At 34.1% G+C, this 11,386-nt stretch overlaps 1 protein-coding gene and 1 non-coding gene across 2 annotated transcripts; both read right to left on the bottom strand.

Annotated features, from left to right (window-relative positions):
* Positions 1-400: 400 nt before the first annotated feature.
* Positions 401-474, bottom strand: TRNAN-GUU (transfer RNA asparagine (anticodon GUU)). Its single transcript has one exon. It is a non-coding gene; the product is annotated as a tRNA-Asn (tRNA).
* A 6,621-nt stretch (positions 475-7,095) lies between these two features.
* LOC111787499 (uncharacterized) lies at positions 7,096-11,070 on the bottom strand. The gene is made up of 5 exons (XM_023667482.2): positions 10,803-11,070; positions 10,142-10,230; positions 9,115-9,292; positions 8,744-8,814; positions 7,096-7,224 (listed from the first exon to the last, which is right to left on the bottom strand). The coding sequence occupies exons 1-4, from the start codon at positions 10,992-10,994 to the stop codon at positions 8,749-8,751; spliced, it is 525 nt and encodes a 174-aa protein (XP_023523250.2). The 5' UTR covers positions 10,995-11,070; the 3' UTR covers positions 7,096-7,224; positions 8,744-8,748.
* Positions 11,071-11,386: the final 316 nt, after the last annotated feature.

The following is an 11,386-nucleotide window of genomic DNA, read 5'->3' as shown; positions in this document are numbered from 1 at the left end:
TTTTCTTCTTCTTCTTCCTCGCTGTTTGTCTTCCCTCCTTCCTTTACCTTTACCACCGTGGTTTCGTGACTTGAAACGACCTATAACCACACATAGATGGATGTTTAGAAAACCCCTAAATCTCGACCTCGTTTCCCGACGACGACGCGTATGAAAAAACAGCACGACACGTACCTTGTGTTGATGGGCAGTCATCTCAGGACGATCTGCTTAGTTCGTGGTTGTGAGATCCGCAACCTCGCCGGCGACATCGGTAAAATTTTATATGGACACAGAGTGAGATTTTGATAATATATTTTTATATGGACACACATGGAACAAAGTAGTTAAATGGAACTTTCTCATATATGTTTAGCTACTGTCTTTTAAATTATAAAAATATAGAAAGAAAACACAAAAACGCTAGAAGGAGGGTTTGAACCTCCGACCTTGTGGTTAACAGCCACACGCTCTAACCAACTGAGCTATTCCAGCATTCGAGATTAAAATTAGAAAGAATTAATAATACTATTTGTGCTTATTTGTACCTAAACAAGAGCACTCTCACGTAATTGTGAATTTTAGGGCAAACAATGTTTGAAAGTTTCCATGTCTTCTTCCTATCTCTCCACACATCTACCATTTTCATCTTCAACCTCTCAAGTTTTAGACGACTGAAGTGATCCGCCATCAAAGCTCTAAAGGAAGTCGAAAAGTTCTTTTTCAACGCACCATTATTTTGTTTTTCTTATATTGTCTTCGTTTATTTCTTTCGAAATTATCATATTTTTAGTTTTGATTATGTACTAATTTTCTTTTGAAGACTTGATTTAAACCCTTTTGTTGCAAATTATTTCCATGTTCATATAAATTCATAAAGTCTTTTGAATCTTGTTCTTGAAAGTATTTTATTTAAATTGTTTCTATTCCTTAGGCTAACCGATATCAAATAGTAGCGCGCTTTAGGCACCAAAAAGTCGAGGTGTGTTGGGCACTTAGATTCATTTTTATGCATAGCAGCATTAGAAATATATGTTCGATTGATGAAGACAAACCTCGCCTAAGGTCCGATGAAGCCACAAAGTCGGGGCAAAAAATATATATGGGGCTTAATTTCCCTAAAGGCTACTAATGAGTGTGTCAAGATCACAAGGATGAAGGGGATGTTGGATCCCCCATGGGTCATTTGAAATCCAAATTCTAGTCCACATCAAATATAAGTCTCCACAATCATCAAATACCAAGAGTGTTTAAGGGATAAAACCAAGTACCAGAACATGGATCAAGTTCCAAGTCCCCATAACCATGACTCAAAACTTCAAAACCAAGATCTTTATATCAAAATCATGTTTAAGAACTCAAAACTCAAGATCAAAGTCCTCGAACTAAAATAATGATAAGAACTCAAAACTCAAGAACATAACCTAAGGACCTAAGTTCTATAGATAAGAACAAGAACATGACATAAAGAGTGTGGTGCCGGCTAATTGTTGAGTCTTTATACTCACTCCATGTTTTCCATGTTTTTTAGGTTATCAAGAAGAAGCTGGTTGAGAATGGAAGCAAATCGGGAGCCAAATATATTAATACTCTTAATCTTTTCAAGTATTTAATATTTTAAGTTGATTGGTTAACTGAGCTCAATGTATTCAAACTCTTTCAGTTTTATTTTGTAATTTTAAATAATATGTATTTAAAAGTGAAATTTTCTATCTTTTTAAGTTTTAAAGTCACAATTTGTACGTGGGAGACTCTCGAAATCAGATTGTGACATATATCCTAGGATTCCATACCAATACCTTGATGGGTTGATGTGCTCAAATGAGTCGAGGGAGGATGTATTGACTCTAGATTTATTATAGAGAATTTGGAAACTTCATAATTGTACGTGGTATTTAGCCATTTAGATGGAAATTCGATTAGAGCCAATAAATAGATTGAGCGATTATATTTTTATACTAATTCTTGTTATAATTTGTTTAAATGAATTAAGCAGGAACTAAGAGGCAGAGGGCTGGAACATATCGGTGTTGTTCAGCTATAGAGGGATTTTTGGAAGGGACTTCCTTTGTTTTTATAAGTTTGTTTTGTAAATCGAGTATGTAATCTTTTAGGTGTATTTAATTTTAATGGCTTTGATCTTCTATTTTTGTTTTAAAAGATGAAAATTTTTACCGTGTTTTTTGGACTCTTTGTGTCACACGTACAAGTTCATGATTTGATGCTTCAAAAAGCAAGTTGTTCAAGATAAAAATTTAAGAAAGGAAGGTAAAATCGTTATATAGGTAGGAAATTATCCTCATCAAAGTCCTTTGACAAAATCATTAGTTAGAGGAGGTGAGACATGGTAGCCGGAGGACGAAATGATGGGTAAATACCCCAAATCTTTTAGAAAATCTTACGACAAGCTAAGTTGTATCAGATAAAAATAAATTTCGAGGATAAAGTTGTTTACGAATAATATATGACAATAACCTAAATGTAAAAAAACGAAAGCATAGGAGAGCCACACGGGTCATATTCTAGTTTGACTCATTCTTTGACCCGTTAGAAAATTTCAAGCAACTTCTGGTACGATTCCACAAACTCATCCCTTCAAAATAATTCTTTAGCTTGAAGGAAGCATAAGGAAGAACTTTCGTGTGGAAGTCGAGCCTTGGTGTCCAAGAAAGAAATTGACTTATTTATATGATTTGCACTTATTTACCGTATGTTTTTTCACACGAGATGACTTGCATTTCATGTGCTGGAATAGCTCAGTTGGTTAGAGCGTGTGGCTGTTAACCACAAGGTCGGTCAAAGGTTCAAGCCTTCCTTCTAGCGTTAATGATCGATCAAAGAAAATTTAAAGAGGATTATAGGCAAGTTGTTATGCACTACCACAAAATTGTCTTGTCGTTATAAATAAAGCGAGGTAACGAAAAGAAATATTAATTATAAGAGGTCGACTTTCAATGCTACACTTGTTTTCATGCATGAAAATAAATTTGGATGATCAACGTACGTCTTGCAAACCAACCTAGTTATATTCCTATGTGCTAGGTTTCTTTAATAGTTTACCGTTCAAAAAACTCTCCCGAGTAAGATTGAAAGCATTTACTTCATTGAATTTAAACTTTATACTAACCCATGAAAATAATTGACATTTTCATTTAAGAAAGGTTACATTTTAAGACTGTATTTTAAAATTTTTTATTTACTTTAGGTTATATTTATATAATTAGTAATTATGGTCATAAAATATGAATGTTACCACTCTTGGAATGTCTTTATTAATTTCATTTTGAGGCTATATAAAGTCATGTATGTTGTAAGTAGACTTAGAAAATATAGTAAAATGAACAGTTGTGCTTTCATTTAGCCAATGACTAAGTTTCTTTGCAATTTTATGTATCATTTAGCCAATGACTAAGTTTCTTTGCAATTTTATGTAGTTTAGGTTGCATGTAGAATCATTCAAATTTGACATGATCAATCTTGCTTATGGAGTGATTCGAATCTCAAACAAGTGTTCTTGTCTTGAGATATTCGACCAACAGTGATTCCATATTATTTGGTATCAGAGCCCTTCGAGTGATTCCCTATCACTAGTTATGGACGGTCACTCCACCTATTTATTGTTGGTTTTTGTTTATTTATTATTATTTTCTCTTGTCGTGTGTAAGGTGTACATCTTATGGTTATTTGTTGGAAGAAAACACTAATAATTCTCCCAAACTTGCTCGAGAAATTAAATCTCCTAAACTTGCTTCACAAGTTATTATGTCCTAAATTTGCTGCTAACTTACTTCAAAAGTTAAGTCTCCTAAACTTGTTCGATAAGTTAAATCTCTTAAAAGTTAAATCTGTTTAAAAGCGAATAATAAGATTCTAGTAAATGGATGAAGTAATTAGGAAGATGTTCAAACTTTCCCTATCACAATAGGGAGCTTTTATATGGGAAGCATTCGTGTGGTTGATTGGGCGATGTTAGTTCTTGCTCAGGTACAAGATACGAAACTGAGTGGATCTTATCCTTTTTGTTTTCTAATTTTTTGTATGCCTTACCCTATCATCTGTATGATTTGCACTTATTTACAGGATGTGACTTGTGTCTCATCTGCTGGAATAGCTTAGTTGGTTAGAACATGTGGCTGTTAACCACAAGGTCGGAGGTTCAAACTCTCCTTCTAGCGTTTGATATTTAAGAAGTCACATTTAAGAAGTCACATCACTAAGTGTAAAGCAAAATTTGATGCACATGGAGGGAGTATAAAGACTCATTTAGGGCATAGGTGTGTTATAAACTTACTTAATACATGTTCTTGAGGTAGCTTTCGGATTGCTTACCAATCAAAGGAGGGCTTATCGGAGCTCATCTTAATTTAGGATAGTAAACAATTGGGTCAAACCCTAAACCCATAATTACATCTTTCACCTTAAGTACCACTAAGTCTCTAAACGAATAATTTGTTTACAGCGAGCGAGTGGGGCAATATTGTTCAAATCATAAGAGATTAAGTATTTCATGGTCTAACCTTATACAAACTCATTGTATAGGATACCTTTACTCACGTGTCTCCACATGAATTATTTGAATCAAATTGTTAGTAACAATTACAAAGTTGGTTGCATCAATAATGTTACTAGGATAAGACACCCAAACTTATACATATACTATAGACATTTTAGATAATTACTTTAACATAATCCTCCTATATGTCAACTACATATTATTCAAGATTACCATTATAACCTTGAATTTTACACAATATTGGATAATGTTATACACGATATAAAATAACAAATTATTTTGTTAATAAATGAGAAAATGTTATATCACAAAAACTACGAACTTTAAGGCACAAATTCTAACTGTTCTAATCTCGAGGCATTACCCTATTAGGGCCAATCTAGATCAAATCGTGGGTGCACATGCATACCTCCACTAATTGAGATAAGTTCACTACTCAAATTAGCTAACTACTCCTAATAGTCCCCACAAGATACTAACAAGGATAGAGAAGTGACTCGAGTCTCTAGACAACATTATATGCTCCCTTGTTGACCGTTGGCCGAGATGAGTCCATAAGTCTCAATGCAAGGCATAACAAAGATATGATTCTAATCTTTCTTATGCTCGGAGTTTCCTCTGAACTTAGTATAGTATCTAGCTTCTTCTTCTTTATTGGGTATCTTAATGGTTAATTTTAAAATAAGGGGGTTTAGTTCATGAGTTCATATTCATAGGTTATCTCGTTCAATTCTGTTGAACAAGAACAATCTTAAAAATACAACGTATCATTCAAGCTTATTTTGCCTTATATATGATTTTAGGGTTCGTTCTCATGTATCATCAGCACAATAATCACTTCAAGGTTTCTTAAATTAAAAAAAAAAAAAAAAAAAAAAACTTATACGCATGCAATCTCATGTAGAACAAATCAATTCAATAAGCTCGGTTTGATGAAAGCATGTATAATAACCAAGTTCTCTTCTACAATGTTAATCCAACGAATAGGGAGCTGTAAATTAACATTTTCAGTTCTAGGCATGCATATTATCATCCTAAAGACTTAAACATTAACTTATCATATTTGACAATTCTTATTCTATTCAGCGACTTGGTTTGATTAAAATATGTTTGGGATTCAATACTGTCCTAATGAGTCAAATCAATCAAAAGAAGACATACTTCAAGGCTCTAAGCATTCATATTTATATCACGAGAGGTCATACGCAATCAATCATAACATTTCAAGTCGATTCCTACAAATATTTTTTGAAAAAAAAAACTAAAGTGGCTACTTACCTATTCAAGCATATTCGAGAACTAGGTTTTCCTTCTTTCGAGACTCCGAATGTCACCAATTTCACAAAAAGATTTTAAATGAAGTAAAAATAAAGAAATTAGTAAAAAAAACGAATTAAATTGAAAGTTTAAATAGTAAAAAAAATGAGAGTAAAAACAATATGATAGTCCAAATCAATTCAATTGGATCGTTAGTGGCTGGTTCAAGTGAATTGACCTCATCACCCTTTCTTCATCCTCCAAATAGGGTAAGTGCCTACTATTACTAGCTTCATATCGTCTAAAAATAGAATTCATTTCATCTATTCATGTTTTATTTTGAGTTACTTCATAGTTGTTACAGTCCTCGTGATGTCCATGAAAATAGAAAATATCTAGATATTTGATATATTTTCCTTCATCCGCGCTGTCTATGAAAATTGCCTTCTTACCGACAAACATTCCCTCCATCAAAATATTTAGATATTTGCCTTTCAAATCTTCATGAAAATATCTAGATATTTGCTAGATATTTGCCTTCCAAACATTCTTTCCATGAAAATATCTAGATATTTAGACCCCAATTCGTTTTGTAAGTTTGTAGGTAATCTTTTTCTAAATCAGACACCAATTTTTCTAAATCCAAAGACACCAATTTCAAAACATGTCATTCAATATCGAGACTGAATTTTCGAGTCAAGCCATCTAGCTTATGGGTTCAAAAACTTTAAAAGTTGAGAAATACCTTTCAGAGCTTTTTAGTGTATGTATTTTTCACCGAACTTGTTCTACTTTTAAAGTTTAGGATTTCGTTTAGACTTTGTTGAACTCCAACCGGATCTTGCCTACCAATGGGTTTCGATACTCGATTTCTTTACTAGGCTTGCTTAGAAACCTTCTCAAGAGCTATAGATTAAAGAAAACCTTCCCCTCTATAAAACTACTAAAAAAAATCAGACCAATTAACTCCTGAATCTTCATGAATATGAGTTACAAAATTAGAGGAAAAACTAGAAAAAAATGGCCATGTCATAAGCCTTATCAACCAATAGGTTATCCATTTGCCAACTTGTCCCCTTAACCATCGGTTCTAGGATAGTGCCGTGGTCATTTCTACACCGTTCTTGAACAATAACCCTCCTTACTGGCATTGATTGACCGATCCACCCCATATCATGAACATAGTATCAAGAGGCAAACAAATTATCAAAATAAAATATCCAAAAAAAAATTGTGATTTATTCGAACGTTTACAGTATATTCTTCAAATATTTCAATTACATACAAGTTCACATTGACCTACAAAGATTGATTTTTTTTTTTTTTTTAAATTTGAGAGAGAGAGAGAGAGAGAGAGAGGTTATTTCTATTAGTCTTAGTAGCATACCCAGAATTCCTTCCCGTCCAAGCCATTGATTTCCATATCCATATTTTCTCAGTGATATCTCCCTTGGACGTTTGACATCCCAGTGTTTCTGCAGTGCAACCAATTAATATTATAAATTATTAACCAACATTTAAACACTTACATGATTTGAAAACGAAGGAACTAAGGATATACACAATATGAGAACTTACTAGATTTATAGTAGGTGGTTAGGTTAACCTTTACAATACTTTTTCAACCCAGTGCTTAGATCAGTTCCGCAAACTCCAACCAATGTACTAAAATTTGTAGGCTTTTAACAGAATTATTGCAACTACAATTTTTTTTTATCATTAACATTTAAACTTTATTTCTATTTGATCCTTCAGGTTTCAAAAGTGACATTTGGGTTCCAATTTTGGAATTTGATATCTAATTGGTCCCTAATTTTGCACCTCTAAATCATGCTAACATTCTTAGCTATGAAAAAAAAATGTTGTTAGCGCCTCAAGGTCAACCAAATATTCTTTGCAAGGGAACAAGCATTCTTTCTAAGTTCATCAAAATAGTTGTTGGGATAAGGTATTGTTATAAAAACACTAAATGAGAATTGGAGTGATAAAGTGTGCAAATTTCTTGATGTCTTTTAGACAGATTAAAGCTATAAAAAGGCAATAAGAGATTTGCCTTAATTTTTTCTTTGTAAAAATCTGCTCCTAAAGACCATATCCTTCTTGCTTCCCGGGATTATGTTCCCTTTGACTTTGATTTTATGCCTCCGCTTTTGGACAGGGAAGCTTTTGATGTCACCTTCCCTGTTTGATATCTCCACTTTGATTCCATAACTAGTGAGATTTTGGTTTTGTCCCGACTTTGGGATATTTTTTTGGGAGCTCTGACCTTTCAAGTGGTTTTTTCTCTAGATGTTTCTTTTCTTTTTTGTGTATCTCTCCCAATCCAAGCCCCTCTTTGTTTTCTTTGTCCCAAAGAAGGTTAGATTCTTTGCTTAACAAGTCATGCACGGAAAGATTAGCACATTTGATTTGATGCAGGAGATTTCCTCCGTGATGTGAATCCAAAGCAGTGTATTTTGGGTAAGTATGCCGTGGAGAACATAATCATATGCTGGGAGATTAGCTTCCTTGGTTCATAATTGTTTTTCTTGCTCCTCGTAAGGAGGCCTTGTTCCATCCTCCATTTAAAGACGAGGAAGAAGTGTTGTCGAAGACTACCTTTTAGTTATTTTGTAGAACATTTAGCATGGGAGAAACGAGTGGATCTTTATAGTGGAAGAAATGTATTGGAAAAGTTCAGTCTACAGCTAGGTTAAGTACTTCCTCTCACAGAGTTCTGTATTTATATGTTGTTTCTCATTCTTAAGAGTTGGAGATCATTCTTTTTAAGTTTTATTCGGCCTCTGTCGTTGTCTTGCTTTGGCTCTATTTGGTTTGAGCTGGTTTTTTAATTGCTCATTGTATATCTTGTCGTTCTCTTAAAGAGTTTGGCCTTTTCAATTAAAAAAAAAAAAAAAAAAATCCAAGTTTGTCTCCCAACAATATGGGTATTAAATCTTCTAAGCATGCAATGCAAGGTTAGACAAATTCTTTAATCAGGGTATAGAGTCTCACCAGTGTTATTGCTTAACCTTCAGAGAATCTTCAATGCGTTTGATGAGGTCATCCGCTGTCATAGCTCCTTCCTGCATATATATCATTTGCAGGCATGTTTAAAATAAAAAAATTAATAATCAAAGCAGAAGAAACTGAAAGAGCGACTACCTGACATTTCAACAAGAATGTCTAAGAAGTTAAAGATTGTTTATGAGGTCTCACTAAAACTTAAAGAAAACGAAAAATAGTTGTAGCCTAGTAAGAAAGATTCTGAAACATATATGAGAGAGATGTCTTCACGCATCTATTGTTTGACAGCAAAAGCTACAATAAATCGTACATTTGATATCACTCCAAATGACTAGAAATGAGTCAAAGCATTCACTTACGAATCGGTCACGGGGTTTTCCATCTTTGAAGAGGATGAACGTAGGCAGTGCCTCGATTTTGTATTTATCAGCGATGACGGGATATTTCTCAGTGTCAATCTTGACCACCTGGACTGTGTCACTCAGCTTAGCACTAACTTTTTCAAGAATAGGAACCATGAACTGACAAGGACCGCACCTGCAAATGAGGGGCTAGGTTTACTCATTATTTAATAAAATTACATTACTTTTTCTAAATAAAAGAAAATACTTCGATTCTACAATTGAAACCCTGCTTGTTCCATTTCTCCTCAGTAGTCAAGCACTAACTTGATCATTGAATCATATTCACAAGGTATTGCTCCCAGGTAACAATAGATTGTTTTGAAATAGTGTATTAAAAATGTCTCCGCAGATTAACATTGTGAATATAAAGTGTGATGGTATATCATACCACGTATGCAATGCTTTTCTAGGAGTTCTTTGAAAATGGGTGTGTAGCAACTCAATCAAGGACAAACATTCCAAGGATCCCACAACAGGCACGTTCAAACAGAACTAGACGTTGTCGAGATGTCTTTTAAGTATATAATCAAACATAAACAATGTGTAATGCAAATTATTTACAATTCTGAATTTCTAAACAGAAATGCTCAAGAAATGTAAAGGTCATAACCCCTTTGACAAGGAAATGTCCAAATAAGTAGATCAAATTGGCACATTTAATTGATGCAATTGACTAAATCAACTACACCCATATTAGTCCACAAATTTTAAATTTTAGGCTAAGCTATAAGTTAGGTTCCTACACATAGAAAAATGTGTCTAACAGATCTCCAAAACTTAATTTTCAACTTTACGACTCATAGGTCCGAAACATATAACTCACTTTTAAAATTCAAGATCTATTAAACACAAAGCGATTCAACATATTAACAATCATGCAAACTGTAACAAAATATCATGTCACGTCTGCAATGCTCTTCAAGGAAGAGTGCCTTGAAAATAGATGTGTGTGCGTGCATTGAAGATAAAGAAAGTGACTAACCAGGTAGCATAGAAGTCGACTAACACCGGTTTGCCAGAGTTGGCCAGTAAATCATCAAAGGAGGAAAACGTTTGATTACTTGCTTTGACCTACAAAAGTTAGTTTGTACGAACAAGTCCACCGTTATTCACTACAGTAGTTTGAACACATCTTCATATTATCATCCATATTCAAAGAATCTACTTAAGAATTAATAAAAAAAACACTAATGTAATAGTTGTGAATGAACAAAGTACTAAACATTCCGAATGAACAAAGTACTTCTGGAAATGTACTTATAACTGGATTTTTGAACAAACCTAGAAATCATAGAACCAGATAGAATATACTTATTTCTTACAAAAAATCCTAATTGAACCGTCTAGTTTCAAGTTATGTGGAAAAAGCAGCAGACACCGTGATTATCAAAATTCAAATAAAAGGAAATCCCGAAGTTAAAGGAAAAGGGGAAAAGAAAACAGCTAAATCATATGAGTTTCGGTCTACAGAATATTTATATCTGCAATTAGGGCAAGAAACCGTACAACTAACAAGAAGTCATTGAATATTAGATTATGAACAAAAGCAAAAATTAGAACAAAAGGGAAGTCCACATATTCCAATTTCTCTAACAGGTTCCTCAATTAAGACGACATACAGATCCAAGAAAAGAGATTACTACCACAGGCAAGATTCGAGACCGCGACAGAGTCGAAACCCCATGGTTTCCGAGTCGAACACACCGAAGCTGAACCGGTAGCTGTATAGACGATGTGGAAGACAATCTCGACAAAGATGTTACATTAGCAGCCAAGCGGTTCGGGCGCTCTGAGGTGAGAAGAGGATTAGCTGAAGTTGAAATGGAGGCCGCCATGTGAAGCTCTCTCTGCTCCAACAATGTCGATAGAGGAATTCTGTCGTCTGTTTTGGCTTATCGGAGAAGCCAAAGGGAAGGGAAAGATTTGGTTATATTGTTCCAGATGAATGACAGCCGTTGGATGAACGGATTAAGAGGGATGCCGAATCGGACGGCAGTAGATCGGAGCAATATTTTTATTACCATAAAAATATATTTTTTTGTTGACTTTTTTACCATTTGGGATAAATAAAATATTAAAAATAATGAAAAACAGAGTTAGAGGTTGAGGTGATTTGTCTATGGCTCATTCCCGCCTAGCTTCTTAGTTACGTGAAAAACATGAAAAAGTTGGAGTGAGCACAAAGACTCCATAAGTAGCCTATTTGTAACTCTTACCCATGTTCGGG

Source organism: Cucurbita pepo, chromosome 2 (assembly GCF_057944985.1).
Source record: "Cucurbita pepo subsp. pepo isolate OVF chromosome 2, ASM5794498v1, whole genome shotgun sequence".
NCBI classification, from domain to species: domain Eukaryota; kingdom Viridiplantae; phylum Streptophyta; class Magnoliopsida; order Cucurbitales; family Cucurbitaceae; genus Cucurbita; species Cucurbita pepo.
This window is presented reverse-complemented; position numbering and strand designations above follow the sequence as displayed.